Below are 24,650 nucleotides of genomic sequence, written 5' to 3'. Positions count from 1 at the left end.
GCTTTGCTCCAGTGTGCTTGCAAAGCTGGGAGTGCTAGTCAGCTGACTGGTACACCTTTAAGGCTCCAGTCCACTCCTGAGGCTGGGAGTACCAGGCACCTGGCTTTCTACTTGCTTGTTCAGCCTGGGATTATGATGTCAGGCTTCCCCTGCACTGGAAATTGGGTGCAATTGGGAAATGATCCCCAGTCTCACAATCACGCTTTCTGGTATGCAGAAGTGGTATTGTGGATTGTGTTGGAACTGTGGATCAGATTCCATTGTGCCTTTAACTGATCATCTGTCAGTGGCTTCAGTTTATAATATCAACAGATATTTAAAACAACATTAAGAACCTTCCACTTGAATTTAAAAAAAATATCAATATCTTTTTATAATATTAAAATATATAGACTTTCAATATCCGGGGCACTGTCCCTCATGCTGTCACATCAATGTTACATCTGTATAAATCAGTTCTTCTACTCTTAGCACAGTAATACTGCCAGTAGCAATTGCTGTAGTAAAGGTCACAAAACAATCTTCAATTTAAACCTGTTAGTATATTTTTGCACACTTGTAACTTTCCCAAGCTCTCAAATTAACATCTAGATTTTCCATTTTTAAAAGTTGGGATTATGTTGTTGCTGTTTGAATGAATGACAGCAGTTAGATGGACTTAGAAATTCCTGACCAGAAGAAGTTCTTCTGTGTACAGTCCAGGTTATAAGTGGAAAAATACTTTAGAGGAGGAGGAAAAGATCACACATTTGGAGAGATAGTTTGCTTAATTACTAAATGAGAAAGAATGGTGTTAGTACTTTTTAAAATTATGCCTCCCTCTGTGAGAGCAATATTCTTTTCTGTTTAGATACATGGTAACTCACTCCAGGAAATAATGTCTAAGTATTTTTAGAGACAGGAGTGGCAATAGAAGGCAGGGAATTACTGGTATCTGGCTGAATTCCAGTATGTAAAATATTAGGACCACTAACTATACCACACCCTTTCATGTTGCTAAAATAGCTTCCCCAGATAGTGCCAGGAACTGCAGTTGATGTTACACTAGCACACAGGCTGGCACAAACAGTTCTGCTGAGAAAAGAGCATTAATTGCTCTTATCATCAGTACAGTGCACTGCAAGATGGGTTTAATATGCATATTCCAGCAGAAGCAGAATAGATGCAGACTGTTTTTTTAAAGGTCTTTTTTTAGGTTTTGGTCAGATAGAAAATGGAGAAACTGGAGTTGCTGAGTAGTTTCATTTGGGACTTAAGTCTTTTTTCATTTTGACTTTGGCCTCCTATGTAGTTAATTATCAAATGTTGCACGTGTACCATAAGACAAACTGGGGGCATTTTAGAACTGGGGGAACAAACCCTTTTATAGTAGCCCTTACAAAGAAAAGAACAAAAGTGCCATTTCCTACATGGGAATGACGAGGGCATATCATTAATATTACACTTGGTCTTGGAAAACTGTCTCAAAAAAGTTCTTTATCATAGAAGCACAGAATCATAGAAAATTAGGGTCGGAAGGGACCTCAGATCTAGTCCAACCCTTTGCTCAAAGCAGGATCATCCCCAACCAGATCGTCCCAGCCAAGGCTTTGTCTAGCCAGGTCTTAAAAACTTCCAAAGATGGGGATCCTACCATCTTTCTAGTACCACCACCTATTCTAGTGCTTTACTACCCTTCTAGTGTGCATTACTACCATCCTAGGCAGTGTCTACACATGCAACTAATGCGAAGCAATAAACTCTGGAACATATTGCTCCTGTCTGCACCATCTGAATGTATGCCCAGGACCACAGCATGCTGAGCCTGGTTGGAACAACCCCAGCTGGTAGGGGGTCCCAAGGGTCAGTCTGCCAGGCTGAGGCTGCTCCCCCTCAGCTTAATGTGCTGTGGAGGGGCTGGCTGGGACACAAGGATGCTCCAGTGTAGGGCTAGCCAGCAGGCAGCCCCCGCACTGAAGCACCCTCATGCCCCAGCCAGCTAGGGGAGTGTCTACATGCAAGATGCTGTGGAGTAAAAACTCCACAGCAGGATAGTGCAGGAGACCCTTGCCCTTCACAGGGGATCCTTTCTGGAGATCCCCATGAATTGTGAAATCGAATGGTGAAATCTGCAAATACTGATGGGACTCCCTGTCAGATCCCTCGAGAAGCTGGAAGCGCGGGGCTGTCCTACAGCACCTGGGGACTGACTGCAGCTGCTTCCAGGGGAGAAGATGCTGCCGCTGTCTCCCTCCCTGTTCATGGCATTCGTTCTCCACCTGCCCAGTTCTGCCCTCCCCCTCCGCCCACCCGGCTCTGCTCTCTGCTCCACTCTCCCCAGCTCTGCCCTCCCCCACCCAATGCAGCACTCTGTACCTGCTTACATAGAGGCAGGAGCTCAGTGCAGCACCAGAGGGAGCTGCAGCAGCGCTCGCCCCAACCCACCCAGTTGGCACAGCACATCACGAATATTTTAACCTGTGAACAGCAGATTCACAAATAGCGAGGGTTTCCTGTACTTGTATTTACAAGTTCTGTCCTGCTGCAGAGTTAGTTTATTCCACTCTAATAGGGGCATATGTGTAGATGCACAATATTTACTGTGCAGCTAATTAGTCAACTGTGCAGTAAACAACTTGTGCAGATGCACCTCTAGTGTGCCTTACTCCTCTCCTAATGAGGATATCTCTATTATCTCTATTTTTCTTTGGCTTTGAAGAAAGTCTTTGCAATACAGATGAATGAATTTTATGAAGAGGGGTCAAAAGGGTTAGGGGAACAGGAAATCCTCTAATCATAGGCACTGTTAGCAAGTTCTCTAATCTGACTTCTCATGAAAAAACAAAAAAGAGAGCCTGGGGAAGGTGACTTCCTTAATACCTAATATAACATGGTTCGCAAAATGTTAGGAGGTACCACAGCAGATACTTAGAAACTACAATTTGTATGTATGTGTTGGGTAAAATGTCTCAGTGGGAACAGTGTTCATCCATGTACCTTAATCATAACTGTTTTTGCTGTTCCCTGCTCCCCAATGAGCAGAACAGCTTTTCCTTGCTTCATAATAGTGTCCATTAGAAAATCTGTTCGAATATTATCAACATTCGGAACCAGAATGGAAGTGTATTCTGGCACTGAATTGCTAGGGTAAATATATTCCGGTACCTGAAATAGAAATAATGCATACAGTTAATTAGAAAATGTACATGGATCAGAAAAGCACTGTTTGTGATCACAAGATTACATGAATATTATCTATTTGATAAGGTTGACCCTGCCTTCCCATCAGTACAAAACTAGTAGAGTATTGTCATGCCCCCATTTCCCCTTACAAAGACTTCTGGGGGCCTTATTTGATTAGGCAGTTCTCAACGAACACTAGAGTAAAACTAACTTTTTTTGTTTTATCCACCAAAAACTATTGCATTGTTGGTTCCTGAGCTCTACTGAAATATCTTCAAATGAAAAAAAAAATCTTCAAAAAAGAGACTTATGGTTATTTATTAAGCATAATTTCCCAAACTGCGTTATAGGCTTTAATTAGTAAAATGTGTTTTTCTTGTCAAATACACGTATTAGCTGTAATTATAAGAAAGAAGTATTACTTTATTTCATACAAACCCTCTTTGACCAGTGTTCCCACTGACCACAATCACTAATACCAAATTCAAACATGGTTTCTTCTCCATTCACAGCTGGAAGCTCTAGCACTGCAGAATGATTCCTTAAGAACAGCTCCATTTTCACTCTGTCATCCAGTTCCAATAGAGCTCCAACTGACCACATTATAGCAAAAACAAACAAGTGGGCTATATGCTCCTGACTGGGCTGCTTCTCATCTTGGTCTGCCAATAAACCCTGTAAAGCAGACACAAAGTGTGACTACTACTCTCTTTGAACATTATCTACACAAAAATAAAAAAATGAGTGACAGAAAACCTAATGTCATCTCTACCTGTAGGAGGTCAATCGTTTGCTTGATGTACATGCATTCTAAAATTGGCATTTTTGGTGTCACAGCAGTGAAAACAAAATCAATCAAATCCTGGGAAATGAAAATATTACATTAATCAGAGTTTATTGAAACCTTTTTAAAAATCCTGTAAAATCAATATCATGATTTATTTTAACAGAAATATTTAATGGCTCTATTCTGTGCCTTAAACATGTTTATCTTTGTTTCTCCGGTAGTATGAATATTCAAATTTAGAACATGAAAATTCATTATTAGTAAACATCTCCAATAATAGTCAGTGAGATTGATATCATAACATCTACATAAATTTATCTTCAAAAAGAGTAATTCAGAGAGTGCTCTTGACCTACACCGGAGATCAGCCCTTTGTATTTTACACTCTGGAAATTTTTCTTTATTGTTGCCATTTGTTCATGGGAAGACAGAAACTAAGAACTGCCTTTACGAGTATGTATGTCTTAGTGTATGTCTTTATCAGTATCTATTTTTATCTAATTTAATGAATTTGCATTTAGAAGGCCTCCATCTCTGTTTCATTCAGCTTTCCTGATTTCCTTCAAAGCCCTGATTGAAGTCTAAGAAGGCTGAAGTCTTATCAACTCTATCAGTTACAGGAGACTGTATATATGGGAGATCTGAATATAAAATTTGGTACTAAGATTGCAAATGTATGGGAGAAGATTTAGGACGCTCTGCTGGGTCACCTGATTAAATAAACATCCAGTAGAAAGTTAATCTTCAGTTTACCCAAAAAGAGAATTTTGTGAGTTCAATCTTTTGAATAAGTATTCTGCTTTTGCATTTCATGTCTTCTGTTGCTATTCCTTTTTAGTTAACAAGTGCTCCAATTCCACCCTATTTGTCATGTTCAATAGCAGGTGAAGCCATTTCCTCATAGCAGGATGCTGTGAGATCTTTTAACATTAAAAGTGCTTTATAAACTAAAAATATTCCTATTATTTATGTTCTTTTGAGATAACATTAGCTTAATGGGAAATGCAGCAATTTTCCATTTGGTGGCACTATTATATTATGACAATGCAAACTGACAGGAATTGTGAGTCAAACAAAGTAGTATGGGAGCATTCATATAATGAACTCGACTGTGATTGTGAACTGGCCTTCAGATTTCATTCATATCATTTTTTATTTTTTGCTGATTTTCAATACCATGTAACCAAGACAGAGGGAATGGACTGAACCCCTCCTACACACACTATTAACTGACAAAGGCTTTTCATGCCTTTGACTTTTCCCCATACCAGCAATTGTATGCTATATGCTAAAACCATTGTCTAAGAATGACTTGATACCTTACAACTCTGATGAAGTTACTATGCACAGGCTCCTCTTACCCCTCTTCCTATCAGAGCATGGCATTGGAACTTCCTAACCCTGACTACCCTGGGCTAATGTAGGCTGCATGACTAACTGCATGTCTTAGAATGGATTAACATACACCAACTATATACTCATGTACCTACCATGTGTGGGATCCTGTATTACCTTACAACTCTACAAATAAATAGCCGTGATTTTTAACATTTTCTGTTTCCAATGACATTTTAAATTTGTTTTGTTAACACAGAAATTCATGTTCCTTGTAAACAGATTACTATTACTGCAACTGATATCACAGGTCATGTCAACATGTGCGATTAATGCGCTGGAATAAACCCCGGAGCTTACTGTCCCGGAGTATTTTGCTTCCAGGTGAGTAGTTTGAATATGTGCCTGGGAGTAAAACCTCTGGAGCAAGTTGACCCGGAGTTTATTCACTGCACCATATAGAGCCTGGTCCGAGCAGCCCGGGAGACCCAGTGGTCAGCCTGCCAGGCCAGGGCTGCTCAGACTGGGCTCCACATTCTGGGGACAGGCTAGCTGGGGGAAAAGGGTGCTTCAGCATGGGGACTGCCTGCAGGCTAGCCCTGTGCTGAATCACCCTTGTGCCCCAGCCAGTCACATCATTGTGAGTTGAAGCACATGAAATAACGCTGCCACGGGGTAGTACTTGGGTTTAGCAGGACTACCCTATGGCAGTGTTTATTAGGCTACTGCAGGGGTGGGCGATTATTTCAGGTGGAGAGCCACTTACGGACTTTTGGCATGTTGTCAAGGGCCGCATGGGTAGCCCCGCCCTTTGACAGGTACCCCACCCCCCTGGTCACCAACTTGGGACTGGAAGTCCTGCCCCTGATACCCATAATAATATATTTGAATTTAATTTAAAAAATATTTTGGTCCTGATTTCTGTGTTTGTGGTATATATGCAGACGTGACTGCATATGGGGCTTTGTGGGGCTGCATGGGGCCTGCACCAATGTTCTGGGGCCAGCGCTGGCAGGGCCCAGAACCAGGCGGTAGGAGCATGGTGTGTGGGCTGGCAGGGGTCTTTGGAGCCAAGCCAGGCTGCACTAGCAGGGAGAGGGGGAAGCTGACACAGCTCCACAGAGCCCCTGCTGGCCAGGACCCTGCACACCCGCTTCCCTGCTCTGGGCCCTGCCGATGTGGGCCCCGGGACACCACCACAGACCCCGGGCTCCTGCCTGGCTGCTGCTGGCTCCCAAGCGCCCACTCACTCCCAGTACCTATGCCCCAGCACCACAGTACAGGCCGGAAGCAGTGTGCAGCCCCTACCCTGAATGCCCCACATTCATCCGTGGGGAATGAACTGGTGCTCAGTATGGAGGAAAAGCGCTCCCTCCTTCCCATGGCCAATGCTTCCTGCTGCAGCTGCTTGCAGCACATGCGGGGCTGTCCTGCCTCTCTGCCACATCACCAGAGAGCAGGCACAGGCAACCCTGCGTGGACTCCAAGCAGCTGCAGCACAGGGCACTGGCCACAGGGAGGGGGAGCAGCTTTTCCCTTGCACTGAGCACCAGTTCATTCCCTGCCACTGCTGTTAGCCTGGGCCCTGCATCAGCTTTGAGCTTGCCCGTCAGGGCTGAGCCACAGGCTGGGCAAAAGCTGCTGCTTGGCGTGGAGGAAAGCAGCCTGCCCACTCACTGCTGCTGGACAGTGTTTGCTGCAGCTGCCCACCTGGAGCCTGCACTGTACTAGGCTGTGGTGCGACTGCTTCACTGCCGCCTCTGTGCTGCCCTATGGCTGCACCACATGGCCACTGCTGTTGTACTGGGCAGCACAGAGGCGGGGATCAAGCAGCCACACCGCAGTCTAGCATGGTGTGAGCTCCAGATGGGCAGCTGCAACAAACACTGCATGGTGGTGAGTGGGGAGGGGCCCTTTTCTCCGCAGCAAGCAGCAGTTTCTGGGGAATGAACTGGTGCTCAGCATGGGGGGAAAGCAACTGCTTCCCCTCCCTGTGGCTGGTGCCCTGTGCTGCGGCTGCTTGGGGCCCACACGGGGCTGCCTGTGCCTGCTCTGTTGCCACTGCTGCCCCGCGGGGCGATGGTGATGCAGTGCAGGTGCAGAGGCAAGCAGCTGCAGCAGGAAGCACTGGTCACACAGGGGGGTACTTTCCCCGTGCACTGAGCACCAGCTCATTCCCCTATCTCCCCCTCCACTTCTTACCTGAATTTCCTGCAACGGTGCAGCCACAAACAACCGCAGGGTCCCAGGCCAGAGGCCTTCCAGCTGGGGAGGGAGGGCTGGGTGGGCCCTGCTGTTGCAGGAGCCTGGTGGGGCTTCCCCTGGGTCCTACTGTCCCTGGCTCCTGTTATCTATCCTGTCAGATAAATTTTAATTTTCTAAATGTTTCTAATTTAATTTCTAAAATTTTTAGGGGCTCCATGGATGCATCCCATGGGCTGTATTTTGCCCACCCCTGGTCTACTGAGATCCAATAGGGCCACACGTGTAGATGGTTACATTTTATTGCAAAGCTAATTGATCAGTTTGGGGACAAAATCACTTACAGCCAGTCTGGGGACCAATTCATTTAAATTTGGATTGCTTCTATCTGTAGCATTATCTACCTTCTTCCTGGATATATCAACTACTTGTAAGCTGTTTTTTTCTCTTTTCATTAATATCAGGACTAATATTATTAAGCTTGTTGTCACGGGGCGGGGACCTAGGAGTGGCCGTGATCTCTCCTAGCGCCCCCTACCCTGCCACCTCGGTGTCAATGAACCCTTGTTCTCGCCCGCCACGTCTTTGATGTTAAGAGTATTAAGGGAGGCTGCCTTTAGTCCTCCTTGACACAATACCCCTGACATACTCCAGTCTGTGCCCCATCTAAGGTGACTCTGTGCACTCACACCTTAAGGGCTAAGCGTGGCTCCTACCACCCCTGATACCACACCCCAAGCCTCGCAGGTGTGCCGGACGTTGTCTAGTCAGAATCCTACCCGTGCCCTCATGGGCACCCCTGGCTCCTCCCAGATTTCCTAGGCTCGACTTCCCCTGGCCCAGGCCCTCACTGGCTCCCTGGCCTCTCTCTCACTGGCCTGCATCCTCACAGACGCTCCCTGGCTGTTCCTTCCTTACAACTGCCCGCACTCCCCATGGATGCTCTCTGGCCTCTCTCGGGTCCATGCCCATGCTCTCTGGCCTCTCTCAGGTCTCTCCCAATCCTGCCCGCACTGGGGACCTGCCTCACAATCAGGGCTCAGGTGGCCGTAGCCATGCTTGGCCCCCAAATTCCCCTCTGGGGTCTTAGGCAAGCACCCTCCTTGGGGCTTCCCGTCTGTGCGCCCTTCCTGGGGCTTCGCCCACACTAGGGCCTTTCTCCCTGCTTGGGGCTCAAGTGGCCGTAGCTGTACCTGGCCCCTAAATCCCCTCCTCGGGTCTACGACTCCCGTGGGACTCAGGCGGCCTCGACCTTACCTGGCCCCCAATGCACTGTGCCCCTTCTCAGGGCTGGGGTCAGTGCACCCCTCAATGCTGTGCCCTCTCTGGTATCAGGGTCCCCACACCTCTGTGGAGCCCCTTCTGAAGCCTCCTCCAACCCCTATTAGCCTCACCCAGTCCTCCAGTGTAATAACAAACAACAAACGCAATAACACGAGCCAACGGCTATGACTCAAACTAAGCCTCCTGGCTAAAATGTAATCTGTAAGCCACCTGGCTAATCGTCATTTCACTCCCTACCAGGGCTTTCTTCACCCAGCATCTTTGAACCGAAGATCCTCAGGCCATCAGGCTTATCTATGCTGCTTGCTCCAGTAGGACTCCTTCACCCTTGGATGTTAGCAGGGAACTGCTTGCTTGGCCTCAGCCTCGGCTGTTTATATGGGCCAGGCCCTGCCCCCTTTCGGTCAGCTGACCAAACTGCGGTTGCCCCAGCAACCAGCACCTGTATTTTTTCCTAGGAGCAGGGCACTCATGTGCCCTGCGACACACCTCCCCACCTTAAGTTCATAACTCACTAGGAGCAGGGCATGAGAGTGTCCTGAGACACCTGGATTTGGAACTTTTGGAATTTGAATAGTGCGCTCAGTGCAATTTATTTTATGAAGTTTTCATGAACAGCCTACTAAACAAACTACTTATACACTGGAAAAAAGTCTGAAGACCAAAATGATCTAGCTATCCATCCACACGTAGATAGATAGATACATAGACAGATATCTCTATCTATATTTATACAGATCAATATTATCTATATAGATCTATATAGCTATACCTATATAGATCTAGATATATGGAGTCTGTGTTATTCCCATTTGTAAAATCCACATTATCACCTACATAATTTGAAAAGAAAAGATAGTTCATTCAAAATAAAAGGAGAACTGACAGCATGACAGCTTTCATTTACATTTTGACAGCTCCATATACAACCTGCAGCCAGAACAAACTTTATATTTTATTACCTTTTCATCTCTCAGTCTAATAAAATAGACATTTTTAGGGTGTTTATTGTTGTGGCTTTAGGCTTGGATATTTTAAATGTTACTGTTTTATTTTCAAAGTTATAGGATAAAATATAAAATAAGACCATGGAAAAGAAGCAGTATACTGATCCAAATATACATAATTTTAGAAGCATGTTTTAAAATGCATTATAGGAATTCCTCCCTTGTTGCTGCAGTCAATATTATTACATCTTATCATTACTTTTTTAGGAAACAGAATACAATGAATGTCATGCTAGAACTAGTTTCAGGAACTAAGACAAAATCTATCTTTGAGATATTTGTTAACAGTCTAGCTATTATAACAGTATATTAATAATTGTTTTTGTCATTTTTATAAAAAAAATATATATATATATATATATATATAGCTGAAAAAAGAACAATAAAGGGAAAAATACCTCACTTCCAAAATCTAAACAAAATGAAAAAGCACTATATTACAGAATCTGGAATAAATAACAGCTAGCATTGGCAAAGAGATTCCTATTTGGGCAGGACTTTAGCAAGCAAGGTTAAATTGGTATATTGTTTAGGGAGTTTTTGTTTTACATTTTAGTTAATATTCTACCTGCTTTTATAAATTATTTAGTATTTTATTGTATAAGCCACCCAGAGCCTTTGTTGGGAAGGATGGCATATGTAGCTGATAAATATATAACAAGACTGAAAAGGAATAGAAAGATGAACATTTTCAGTTGTGCTATACCTTTTTGGCAAATACATTTCTGTCAACAAAATATATTAGAACAATACTACAAGACAACATGAATTCTCTTTATAGACTTCTGGAATTGAACCTGATGTATTTTAGGGATTTATTAAGCAGATACCAAGATTCTCAAGCATAGGGGTCTTATCTGCATGGCCCTTCAGAATATGAACTTTTTTAATTCACAGATTATAAGGTCAGAAGGGACCACTGTAATCATTTAGTCTGACCTACTGTATAATATAAACCAGAGGATTTCTCAGAATTAATTCTTGTTTCAACTATAGCAAATCTTCTTGAAAAAATTAATGGAGCAGATACATCCCTATGGTAATTAAGTTGTTGACATTGTGATAGGGATGAATTTGGTCTCATGTTTATTTATTTAAGCATAGGACAAACAAAAGAAGACAACACAGAAATCCTAATGACTATTAAAATTGAAGCAATAAGACCAAACGTTAGTTAATTCTGCCAGCCTACAACATAAAATAAGCATGCAAAAGTTAACACTTTTCCTCCACTAACCACTAGATTAAAAAGGGAAACCAGAAGGAAAAACCCTCCCAGCACACAAATGGATCTGGAGTCATTCATGCTACATTCGCTCCTGTAATATGACCTTCATTTGTCCACCTCTGCTTTGTTGAAATTTAGGGGCGTGGGGGGGAGGGGGAAACAATGCTGCCTATCAAGAAATACCACTAAAAGCATTTTTAAATTAATTTTTCACTGTACAAAGGTTGACCCGAATACCTGAAATACACTATTGAAGCAATTCCACAGGATATCAGCGTGTGTAACAGGCAAGGTTTGGAGCCAAGCCTTCAAGATAGGCCTCCAATCTAGCACTGAAGAACTCATAAAGACCATCCCATTACGAGACACTGTTGCAGGAGAAGCATTGTCAATGTTGTGAGGTTCAAAAACAATCTTGCAGTTTGAGGACATTGGAATCCGATCTCCATTAGCTAGAGTAAGGGTTTTATTATCATCCAGAACAGAGTTCAGATTTTCAATCCATATTGCATCCACTGGGCCATCCAAAACTATCCATATATGTTCTCCCTATAACGTATTCATAAACATAAATATACAAGTTTAAGTACAATGATTAAAAATATAATTTGGCTGCACGCCTAAAAGAAGACATTACTATATATAAGCACTGACTTGTAAATTGTCTATTTGGTGCTAACTGCTTTCTGTTGTTCATAATATTTCTATTTTTTTCATATTTCATCCAGTTGCTTAAAGTCTTATACCAGGATTCAAATGGTCTCAATGAGCATTTAGACTAAGGTGTTGCCCCACCTGACTTTTGAGAACAACTGCCCCTCACCCCTGAAGGACAGTCCAAATGAATTGGTTATTATCATTAAAATGTATCTAGTATCCTGAAAGAGTCATTGGCAGGACTTCAGACACTGATGAGTGATGCAGGTATATACAAGCCTAGGCCCTCTGAACTGAACATCCAAAAGGTAATTCAGGAGCCCAGAAACATTTGGAAGCAGTCAATGGGAAACACTAAAGCCAAGAGGCATCTGAACTCTTGCCTTTGTCAAGCTGTAAGTGGCATTTATGTAGCCATAGAACAGCAATTTTTGTCACTTAGACAATTTTTGGAATCTATGTGCACTTGAGGCCCTGCACACATACCTGTCAGAACTAATGTGAAAGAGGAGGGGGATGCCTTCCTACCTTTTAGGTCACTGGATGCCTAGGAGGTGGGAGACCAAGCTTCTAGACCACTCCCAACACTCACAGAGGCAGTGGGAGACAATAGCTGATGTGGTGTCCTAGCAGTGGATGGCTCCAGGCACCCTTGCTGCTGCATGAATGTAGCTGACGCAGCATCCCATCCAGAGGAGTGCCCGGAGCACCCTTGTAGCTGGGACACTGTGGCACCTGTGTTCTCACAGCCACGGGAGTGCCTGGAGCAACCCCATGGCTGAGAACCTCATCAGCTCATGGACCTCTAAGCTGTGGAACCTTGCTGCTTGTCAGCTGCTTGTGATCCCAGGCTCCCCCTACACCAGAAATAAAGTGCGATGGGATCCCACATGTGTGACATGGAAGTAGGCCCTCTTGTGTGGATTGTGCATCTCATTGCTCCTTTGCCTATGTGTCTAGAGTGGCCCTGAGGTGGCAGTGGCAGAAATTTCAAGTATTTCTACTATAAACTATCAACATAAATTTCTACTATAAAGTATCAAAGTAGGAAAAAAGTGGACGAGGCATTCTCCAAGCAAGTAACAGGAATATCCAAAACTTTTATGGTAGTATGAATGTGGAGTTATAACTTTTCTGATATCATGGAATCATATAGTTGCAAGGGACCTCAAATATTATCTGATCCAAACCCTGCAAGAATGCTATCCTTAAACCATTCATGATCAATTCTTATCCAGCCTCTACTTCAGAACTTCTAATGAAGGAGATTCTGTAACTTCCCTGGACAGTCTATTCACTGTTCTAACAATAAGGAAATTTTTCTTGTTATCTAATCTAAATGTCCTTTAATGCAATTTGAAGCCACTGTTTCAGATCCTCCCCTCTGTAGCAAAGGAGAAAAGCTGTTCTCTTTGTTCTTTATGGCAGATATTATAAGACTGCTGTCATGTCCCTCCTTACTTGCCTTTTCTGCAATCTAAGCATGTCTAGTTCTTTCAGCCCTTCCTCATATAGCTTGCTTTCCAATCCCTTTATTATTTTGTCATCAACTTCTATCTTACCTAATTCTCAAGTTGATGACCAAAATTGTATTTGCTTTGCTTAGAACTGATTACATTGCTGATTCAAGTTGAGTCTGTATTCCACCAAAACATCCAATCTATCAAGATCCTTTTCAGTTCTAATCCTATCCTCCAAAGTGTTTGCAGTCTTTCCCAGTTCTATGTCACTTGCAAACTTGGTATGTAAGCTCTCTATTCTGGCTTCTTAATCATTAAACACATTCAATAGCACTAGACCCAGGACAGACCTATGGGGATCTTGTTGAAAACCTCCTGCCAATACAATATCAATCCATTTATAATTACCTTTTGCAAGCGGTTATTGAGCTAATTATGAATCCACCTTGTAACAATTTGAACTACCCCAAATTTTCCAATTTGCTTATGAGAAGATCATGTGGGACTTTATCAAAAGCCTTAGTAATGTCTATGTATATTATCCACCATATTCCTTTCATTCACCAAACTAATTATCCTGTGAAGGAAGGGAATCAAGTTTGTCTGGCATGATTCATTAACAGATCCATGCCAGTTGCCTGTGATCAGCCTTTCCTTCTCCAGATGTTTACAAATTGACATTTTTACAATATGCTCCAATAACTTTCCAGTACTGAAGTCAGTTTGACTAGTTTATAATTTTCTATTATGTCATTTTTTTTCCAGCCCTCTAGAATCAATCATTTCTCCTGTAACTTTGTAAATATTATTGTCAGGGGCTCTAAGAACCCTCCTGCCAGTTCCTTCAGTACCCTGGGATGAAGATCATCAGGCCACACTGACTAATCAAAATCCCCTTGACATTCTCTTTCAGTATCATGACCCTCAGGCTTTCCCTTTCCTTGTCAATACAATCATTGGTTGTTCTCTGGTTGTACCTTATTTTTTTTGGTAAAGAATGAGGCAAGTGGCTATTGTGCAGCTCTGCCTTCTTTGCATCTTCTGTTAATAGCTTACCCTGGCTACTTAGCAGTGAACCCAGAGCTGCCTTCAGTCTTTCTTCTCTGACCAGCATATTTATAGAACCCCTTCTTATTGTTCTTAACTTCTCTATCTCATTTTCACCTTTGCTTCCCTAATTTTTTCCTTACAGGTTCTTGTTATTTCTTGGTGGTCTACCTGTTCTGCCATTGCCTGTATGTTTTGCTTTTGCTTTTGAGCCATCTGTAGCCTAGTGGTTGGAGTATTATCCTGTGAAGTGAATACATGGGTCTTCTACCATTCTTTTTGTGTCTCCATCATGTTGAAATACCTTCCTGTTGAGCTTCCAATACTATGCTCTTTAGGAACTGCCTGCCTTCCTAGATCCCTTTATGCTTCAGTCTGTCCTGCCATGGAACCATGCAACCATGTTGAAATCCATGCTTTTGAAATCCAGTGGCTTGACCCTGCTGACCTCATGCTTTCCCTGTCTTAGAATCATGAATTATATCATATCATGATCACTTCCTCCCAAGTTTACATCACCTTCTCATTGTCAACAAATTATTCCCGTTGGTCGTAACAAGATCCAAGATAGGTGATCCCTTACCCACATCTTTAAATTTCTGAAGGTGACAGCTTTCTGTTCTAAAAAGTAGAGAATACTATCAGGGGGTTCACGGTCTTGGATCTTGTTCTACCCAACCAGGAAGAACTGGTTGCAAAGAAGAGAGTGAGAGGAAGTATGATGGAATTCATAATTCTGAGAAAGTGGATATGAAAAGAGCAAAACAACGACATTTGGGGGTCAAAAGAGCAGATTTCAATCAATTAAGAAGACAGTAGACAATAGTAGATGAAGTTCCATAAGCATATCAGCTAAATGATATACGTTGCTGAATGATAAATGGTCCAGGAGGGTTGTCAGTTTCTAAAAGACATAATACTGGAGATTTAACAAGAAGCAATTCCAACACTGTGGAAAGATAAAAACTATCACATGAGACTGCTACACAAGGAGTTTCTTAGCTCCTTAATTATCTCAGAATCACAAGAGAGAGTCAATGGAAGAAGGCAAGTCACTAAGGAAGGATACCTAGAAACAACAAGAATGTGGAGGGACAAACTCAGGAAACCAAAGGCAGAAAAATGAGATACAACTAGCAAGGTATGTTAAGGATAAGATGGAGTTTTATAAAAGTGTCAGACAGTAAAGGAAGACTAAAGGAACTGCGTTCAGAGCTCAGTAGAAAAGCCATTATATCCATGGAACATGCAAAGGCAAATTTATTCAATCCAAGTATAGGGTTGTACTAGATGGGCTTGCGGTCTCTTCCAACCCTATGAATTTTTTAGCCTGTTTTATTTTTCTGTGGAAGTTATACTTTTTGTCTTTACACTAAAGCCCTGAGCATCATTGTGTTTGTGGTTGACAAGAAGGGGATTATTAAAAGTTTATAGAAAGTAGAAGAGAAAAAAAACACCTTTACATAACACATATCCTTGGTTACTGCTCTCTGCTATGTATATATTTGCCATAGCTCATATACAAATAACAACTACTAGAATATGTTCAACTTGACTTTATAATCACTTATAACAGACCCTTCATGTAATTAATACTAGAAGTGTCTGGTTTCATGGTTATGATCCCTTAAAGGGAACAGAATTAAATATTACTATTTGGCTGGCATAACACAGTATCCAGTTACCTTCTTTGCTTTTAATGTTTTTCTCCATAAAGTAGAAAAAATGCCATCTGTCCAATCATTTGTAGCAACATCAAGGGTACCAAACATCTGGGAAGCTGTGATTGCCTTTGGGTTCATTCTCATCTCTTTATGGGGAGCACCACAATCTGTCATAGCTTTCATCAAGATATTAATGCATTTTGTCTTGCCCGCACCAGCTGGACCTAGAGTCATCATACCTTAAAACAGCACAGACTTATTTAAAATAAAATGTCAAAATGTCACACTGAAATGTAATAATACATTAAGTCAATGTTCCTTTTTTAATCAAAACTAAATGTAAACAGAGATGTTTCTCACTCTATTTACTTGATGTTGACTGAATTAAATGAAATTTAAAAATGTTTCTAAAAGGTTTTATAAATGTCTGCTTTATCCTGCAGGCCAACATATATCTGAATCCTCCTTCAGGCAGTGTTGTTCCTTTTTCTAATTGGAAAACAAAGCTGCCTTTTGATGTTCTTATATGGTGACATCAGCTTGACTGGTGGTAAACAAAAACAATCATTTCTAAATATCTTTCAACAAAAAAGAGTTGCTCCCAGTGATGAAAAAACATATGCATGCATAACCCATGAAGCCATTACATAATTTTCTTGGAGAAAGACATCTGCAACCAAACTTGTTACCATATTTACTCAAATTCAAGATGAGGATTTTTTCCCCCATTCAACATGAGAGGGAAAGGCTTTCATCTTGGATTCAAGAACAAGGTGGAGGGGTGGGGGAGGCAGGTCAAATGCTACTGCTCCAGCAGCTGCTTGACCCTCCCCACTTGCCTCATCACACCCTTACAGCAGAACTCATGCTGCTGGAACTGCTACTATATGGTCAGATCAGGGCCAGAGTTGCGGCTAGAGCTATCATGTGCTCCATAACCTGGCTGGAATAGGGCTGGAGTCATGACTGATAATAAGTGGTGGAGGTGGGGGCAGAGGCTGTGAGGGGCACACAAGGGTTCCCCTCTCCCCGTTCGCAGATGCATTGGGACTGGATGCATTTCTGGTAGTAGCACAGGGCATGAGCTGCAAAGGTGGAGGGGAGATTTTATGGGAGTTTCTCCATGTCTCATTTCCAGAGGGATTACCCTGGCACATGTATCACTGCTGCACAGGGCATGTGTCCACAAGTGGGGAACTCCCGTTTGCAGACTCGCACTCCTTGCTGAGGTGAAGCCCCAACTTGTCCTTATTATCCAGACGTATCCCTGGAGATCCCTGGGATACATCCAGGGAAGCAGGGAAAGCAAACATGTGCTCCTAAGGCTTGAGAGGCCCAATTCTTCTTGCGAATTCCCAGGGTGTGAGGACTGGGCCCCTTGAGCCCATAGAGGTTCTGCTCCAGGAGGCTGGAGAGCACAGGCAACTTTGGGCTGCCCATGCTCTTCTATCAAAACAAACAGATGTGGGCCACAATAAAGTAGCCCAATTTATTACTACCTTCTGTCTCAGCTATACATTTGTGACACAACAGAAGTAATATGAATGTCTGCTTGCTTTCACTTACTGTCACCACAAACTTTTTTATGGGGGCATGAAGAAGAGGTCTGTTTCCAGCTACTGTATGTAGTTCTAGGCTCTATAATTTAAGAAGGATGCAGAAATACTGGAGAGTATCCAGGGGTGGGGAATGAAAATGAGAAAGCCGTAAGAAAAAAGGTTGAGAGAATTTGGTATATTTATTTTGGAGAACAGAAGACTAAAGGTGTATAACAGTTTCCAATTTTTTAAGGCTGCCATAAACAAAGGGGAAGACAGTTGTTGTATCTGCCTCAGAGGGCAGAACATGAAGCAGTGGGTTTAAACTGCAGCACAGCAGATTTAGATTAAATCTCGGAAAACCTTCCTACCTGTAAGAACACTAGGCTGGTGGAATAAGCTATCCAGGGGACTTACTGACTCTCCATCATTAGGACCCTCTCTACATGGTATATTTATACCATGATTAACATGCTAATCTCATCATAAATGGGCAGGGCATCACACATGCATCCAATTTAAGGCACTATAAAATGGGAAATGAGTCATTAAAATGTTCCACATACAATACAGGATATTTTATGGCCTATTTTTATGGTGCCCTAAATTTAATGTGTGGCCAGGGGCTGACAATCAGCTTACTGTTGGTCCTGGGGCCCAGATGGCAATGGGGTCTAGATGGGCCCTGGGACTGACAACCAGCTGATTGTCAACCCTAGCTGGATGCTATGATGGGAGAGGGAAGATGGGGGAGATCCAAATAGATTTCCCAGCTGGTAACTTGAAACCTCTGCTCCACTGCAGGGGGGCGGGGAGGTGGAGGTACAGACAGAGTTGCTCAGCATGGGATTTAAAGTCCCTGATATGGGAAACTGAGGGCCTGCACACCTGGCAAAGGGCTTCTGTTCCCCCTTGCCTAGCAGCCCAACAAGTGCTGCCCAGCATAGGGTTCTGACAATCAGCTGATTGTAGGTCCTGGCTTGGCACGGACAACTTTGGGTCTCAAACCCAGGGCTGTCTGAGACAAGGCCAGAAATCAACTAATTATCTGTCCTGGCAACCCTAGGTGAACTGGACCTGGGACAATCTGAGGTTGGGGCTGACAATCAGCTAATTGTTGGCAACAGCCCCCAGATAGCCTTGAGTCTTGAACAGGACTCAGAACTGTCTGGCAGGGCTGAAAAATCAACTGATTTTCAGTCCGCATGCGGGTACCCAGCTTTCAACTTGCTACTGTAGGGGGAGCCTGGGAAAGTAGTAATGGTGGTACTGGGATCCGATCCCTGGTCCCTACATCATGCCTAGTTGCTCCATCATGCCTAGGCAGCTTCAAGCAAAGTTATGCAGGCTGCTGAAACAGAAACAGGATGACAAACACTGAGGAAGTAGAGATGAAAACAGCTGAAGATACCACTGGAGGTGATCAGAACAGAAGAGCCAACAACATGGAAGTGACTGAGAAAGTGACTGACATGGTGTTAGGCTGAAGCGCCCATTTCTCCCAATGGGAGACAAACCCTGCCCCTTCAACAGAAAACTCTTCAAGTGGGTATGTGGGGAGCCGGAGGAAAAGCGATGGCAACTTTGGACCCCTGCTAAACCAGATGGGACAATTGCCAACCAACGCCCAGAAAAAAGCCAGCTTGCTAAATGGGTACTTTACATTGTTTTTTCACCAGTCCCAATGGACGCCCCTGCCCATTACAGGACGGGAAGGCCTGGGTGAGGGAGATTCCTTACCCTCCATCAATGCTGACCTTGTGAAGGAACACGTTGAGAGGCTGGATACCTTCAAGTCAGCTGGCCTTGACAGTTTACACCCCAGGGTACTCAAGGAGCTGGCAAGCATCATAGCCCAGTCCCTGGCACGGATCTTAGAGAACTCTCAGTGCTCTTGTGAAGTGCCTGAAGATTGGAAGAAGGCCAACGTGATGCCTATCTTCAAGAAAGGGAGGAAAGTGGATCCAGCAAACTACAGGCCCATCAGCCTGACCTCTATCCCAGAAAAGTTCTTAGAAAAGATTATCAAAGAGACCATTCTCAACAGATTAGCCGATGGCAACATCCTGATGGCAACATCCTGAGGGATACCCAGCATGGGTTGTTGTGGGTAGGTCTTGCTTGACGAATCTTATTTCCTTTTACAACCAGGTGACCTATCACCTGGACAAGGGAGAGGAGATTGATGTTGTATATCTTGACTTTAAAAAAGCCTTTGATTTGGTATTCCATGATCACCTCTTAGCAAAACTGGCCAACTGTAGCCTCGGCTTCACCACAATCTGCTGGCTGGGGAACCGGCTCCGTGGTAGGACCCAGAGGGCGGTGGTTGACGGAAATCAATCATCATGGTGCGCTGTGACCAGTAGGGTCCCTCAAGGCTCTGTCCTTGGGTCTATACTATTCAACATCTTCATTAATGATGTGGACATTGGTATCAGAAGCGGACTGGCCAAGTTCACCGACGACACCAAACTTTGGGGTAAAGCGGCCATATCTGAGGACAGGAGAACGATCCAGGCTGACCTTGACAGGCTCAGGAAATGGGTGGATGAGACCCTGATGGTGTTTAACACCAAAAAATGCAAGGTACTCCACCTTGGGAAGAAAAACCTGCAGCATACTTACAGGCTCGGCAGTGCTATGCTGGCTAGCACTATGGATGAAAGGGACTTCGGGGTCATGACTGACAACAAGATGAACATAAGCCACCAATGTGATGCTGCAGCTAATAAAATGAGCAAAATGCTGGCTTGCATCCATGGATGCTTCGCAAGCAAATCCCAGGACGTCATTCGCCTGTTGTACTTGGCCTTGGTGAGGCTGCAGCTGGAGTACTGTGTCCAGTTTTGGGCTCTACAATTCAAAAAGGACATGGAGAAACTTGAGAGAGTGCAGAGGAAAGCCATGTACATGATCAGAGATCAGAAAAACAGACCTTGTGATGACAGGCTGAGAGCTATGGGACTCTTCAGCCTGGAAAAGCGCAGGGTTAGGAGTGATCTGGTGGCTGCCTATAAGTTTATAAGGGGTGCTCACCAGGATCTGGGAGAATGCCTGTTCACCAGAGTGCCCCAAGGGATGATAAGGTCAAATGGTCACAAACTCCTCCGTGACTGTTTCAGGCTGGACATAAGGAAGAAAGTTTTTACTGTCCAAGCCCCCAAGATTTGGAATAGACTGCTGCTGGAGGTGGTTCAAGCACCTACTTTGAACGCCTTCAAGAGAAATTGGGATGTTTATCTTGCTGGGATCCTGTGACCCCTGCTGATTTCCTGCCCCTGGGGCAGGGGGCTGGACTCGAAGATCTTCCAAGGTCCCTTCCAACCCTAATGTCTATGAAATCTATGAAGTGGAAACTTGACTGGATCCTGGTCTCAATACCGGTAGTGCCTCATAGGCATATGATACAGACTACTGACCTAGCAAGTCTGGATATAAACCATTATTGGACAAAACATTATTCGCTGTTTGGTAGAACCTGATATAATATTAAAATATCACACTTAACAACATGTTGTGAAAAGAAATACTTCATTTACTTGTTGTAAATGTATAAAAACCTTCATAAATCTCAACTGCTCTAGATGTGTTCCCTTTATCTTTTCTCCTCTTCAGCCTAAATAACCCTAAGAGTTTTTTGTTCTCCCATCACCATTTGTAAATCTGACTGCACCAGAATTTTGTTTACCCTTTGAAGAACAGTGCTGATGTCTTCCTTCAGTTGAAGTGGTCAAAACTGATCACAGAAGTCATAATGATATTTGCAATTCCAGCAGGCACCTTTTAGTTAAGGATTCAAAGAAGTATCATTTGGAACTTCTTTTTTGCATGCTCACATCATTAAACATTCCATTTCTGGGCTCAAGAAAGACATGCTTGGTCTCTGCTTTCAGAATATTGAGCAAAATCAGCTATTTCAGAAATTTGGCAAAGGACAGAGAAAATATTATACATGTTCCACATCTCAACTCATTCCATAAAAACTTCATCCATTTTCAATGCAACATTCTGATATCTTATTAAGAAAATGTATAGCATAGTAAAGCTAAGATCTCAATATTATAGGAGCAAGGTAGGCTATTTGGTTATTATAAATGTTTTTCATAACTATATTCTCCCAATACTATCCACCTGGAGCTTTATAAAGGACATCTGTGTAGTTCCAAAATACATTTTTTCATGAACGCATGCTGCAACTTGCACTAGATAAATGTAAAGGCTTTTGTTGCTATTATGGAACTTCAGAACCTCGTTTAACATGCTCACCATGTCGTACTCGTTGCGTTTCATACAACTGAATGAGTTTTAGAACCCACGGTGGATGATATATAAGCCCTGCTTTCTCTGTCTGTTTCTGAATGGCTGACTCCAATTCAGGATATCCAGCCTTATCAAGAGTAATACCAGGGAACAGGTCATTAATCAGACTCATAAATAAAGGTTCATCTTCATCCACCTGTCAAACAATAATAAGGGGGAGGACCAATAAATCATTTTTTCATTAAAATTATTATTACTACAATTATAAACCATCTGCAAGAATATGTCTAAATGACGGTGGCAGAAAAACTGTATCTATTTTAAAATGAACATGTAACAATAGAGTGAATTCATATTATTGTGTGAACTTCAAACAATATAAGTAGTAAATTTTAAATTAAATATCCACTTAAATGCTTACATACATTTACATTTTAGTAAAATTATTGTAAATCAAATCATATATAAATCTTTCCATTCATATAAGCAACTCAAAAAAATAGGCTAGGTTTTCCTCTTAGCTCTTTCTTGTTTTTCTCTTATTTTGCTGTGCATCTGTATTTTTCCTTTGTAAATCTTTACGGTATAACAATGGGTTAAATATGTATATGAATACACTGAAGAGAAGAAAAATAACAGACTTTAAATGTAAACTTGGTACCTCATGGACTTTAGCAGAGGCTATAAATGCCTTCCAGCTATGCTACAATAGGAACACCAATAAATACTCTGAACAGAAGAAGGTAGCTGTGAAAGAGGACAGTGGAATAGTTTTAGCTATTTGAAAACCGCTGACTCATTTTGACTTCTTATGGCCCTTCTGATTATTTTAAATTGCCAAGAATTATTGTAATTTGGGATTACGAAAGATCTAAAACAAAGGATACGAAGTTAATAGAATGTGCTTATCTTTCACTTGTTCTTTCCATGCCATAAGAAAATAGCATTAGAGAGTTTAGCTAGATTTTCCTCTTAGATCTTATGGGATTTATTATTATTTCTTCACTCGAAATATTTTTTTTTAGCAAAGAGAAAAAATACAAACAGGTTCAAAGCACCAGCGCTCTTATACCTTAGAAACTAAAAAACCATTAGGAACACTGCATAACAATGCATGTAACTGCCAAAGGAAAAATACTTAATTTAAAATGATTAAGGGGTTGTCTTGTTTGTTTTTTTTAATAGAAAAAGGAATGTTTTAAACGTTCTTTGAAAGTAACAAATATTTTGGTACCAGTTTAGAGAGGTTCATGTCACGCAGAACTCTCATCACAACTGTTTTCTCTGGTTCACTGGGATTAGATCTTTTCACTGCTCCAAGAGTTCTTAAAACAGACAAAATATTTCGTAACCCAAAATCATAGTGAACCTGAAACCAAAGCATAAATGCAATTAGTATTGTAAAAATTAAGCACTTCAAAATATAGAAAAGGCTGAAAATCAAATGAAATAAAAAAAATAGCCTGTAAAGGAATTGTCATGGCTCTCCATCTTCTCAATAAGACTCAAGATGTTCCTGATGTCACATTGTAAAAACTATTTTCGCTGTTGTATTTATAGTTATAACAAACAATTATACTTAACTACCCTTGAAGTTGTAACATCATTTTGATTTTGCTTGCTGTTATCCTGTGTTTGTAATGCACTCTGTGGCTCCCCAGCATCTGTAGCTCACATGACACTAGAATACGGAAACTGTCCCTGCTAAAAGACCTCCATAATAGGTAGGTTCTAACAAACTGATTTAGAAGTGAGTATTTTGACATTCCTTATTATATTCTAAGTATACTGCGCCCACTGCATTCTCTTCATCCACCTAACTAGTTATTTGACAAAAACAAAGATGAAGTCGTTTTGGCACGATTTGTTGTTCTTAAATCCATTCTGAGTCTCTTGATCATCCTTCCCTCCTCCAAATGCTTACAGATTGACCTCTTTATAATGTTTGTCAGAATGTCCCTCTCACTGTGATTAAATGAATCTTGTTTATGGCAAAAACTAATAGAAACTGTGCAAAACACTCTTTGGACAAGTAGAAAATTCAATATGACATCATGCTGAGATTAACCCTGAAGGAAGATGACAGAACCATATCCAACATAATATTTCTGCAGACAGCTTTGTTGCTGAATCAGGAAATGGTACATGCTCACAGTGTTTCTTAATAATATTTTTAAATTCCACAACAAAATTGTATTCACCTCAGAGACAAATCCTCTCACTCATTAACACTCTCTGGAGACCCACGGCTCTTTCCTTCCTGGAACTGAAAGCTGAATCTCTAGTAACCCAGTTATTCTAAGGGGCTTCTAGTAGTGAAAAGTGGACAGCTGGCACACTGATGAATTATGGCACACAGAATTATGAGCAACATAGAAATAAATGCATAGGCATGTATATCGATTCAAAAAACAAGTCGAAAGAAAATGCAGATCCTCAGAGCAGTATTATAGGAAAGTCATCAGCTGAAGTGACTCTTCAGGAAACCATTAATTCAAGGTCCATATGAATGAAACTTAGACAGAAAAATAAATCAAAGTAAAAAAAAAGTAAAGATAGCGAGTACAGCCAAGCTACAAATAATAAGGGTAGAAGAGTTAATGCACAGAGAACATCAGAACAATCAACTTAGGTCAGATCAGAAGTCTTTCCGTTTCCTGCCTCCCCCACAGCCTCCAGTGCTGGTCATCAACTACCTCATCCTGTCCATACTCTGGTACCACCAGCTCAACACCTTGCCTGTGTCTCTGGGCACCCTGGTTAATCTCCAAAGATGGGCACTGGAGTTCTGGCAGGGATGACACTGGGTTTTGGCAGGTGTCTCTTTTCATGCGGGGAAGTTTCATAGCTTCTAGGGTCGGAAGGGACCTGAGCAGATCATCTAGTCCAACCCCCTGCCATGGCAGGAAAGAGTACTGGGGTCAAACGACCCCAGCAAGATGTGCATCTAGTCTCCTCTTAAACACCCCCAGGGTAGGAGCCTGCACCACTTCTCTTGGAAGTTGGTTCCAGAACC

The 24,650-nt window shown here is 42.4% G+C and overlaps 1 protein-coding gene across 1 annotated transcript in view; it reads right to left on the bottom strand.

The window, feature by feature from the left end:
- Positions 1-24,650, bottom strand: part of LOC109313479 (dynein heavy chain 5, axonemal-like) — a 275,004-nt gene that overhangs the window by 118,632 nt on the left and 131,722 nt on the right. Inside the window, exons 44-50 of the mRNA XM_019540081.1 lie at positions 22,869-23,003; positions 21,641-21,830; positions 15,855-16,072; positions 11,243-11,554; positions 3,935-4,024; positions 3,601-3,837; positions 2,977-3,144 (exon numbers count right to left, since the gene is read on the bottom strand). Coding sequence (XP_019395626.1) covers positions 2,977-3,144; positions 3,601-3,837; positions 3,935-4,024; positions 11,243-11,554; positions 15,855-16,072; positions 21,641-21,830; positions 22,869-23,003 — 1,350 coding nt within the window. The remainder of the gene's footprint in view (positions 1-2,976; positions 3,145-3,600; positions 3,838-3,934; positions 4,025-11,242; positions 11,555-15,854; positions 16,073-21,640; positions 21,831-22,868; positions 23,004-24,650) is intronic.

This window comes from Crocodylus porosus, unplaced genomic scaffold (genome assembly GCF_001723895.1).
Source record: "Crocodylus porosus isolate Cpor-Errol unplaced genomic scaffold, CroPor_comp1, whole genome shotgun sequence".
In the NCBI taxonomy this organism is placed as follows: Eukaryota; Metazoa; Chordata; order Crocodylia; family Crocodylidae; genus Crocodylus; species Crocodylus porosus.
The sequence above is the reverse complement of the archived record's forward strand: the minus strand, read 5'-3'. Positions and strand labels throughout refer to the sequence as shown.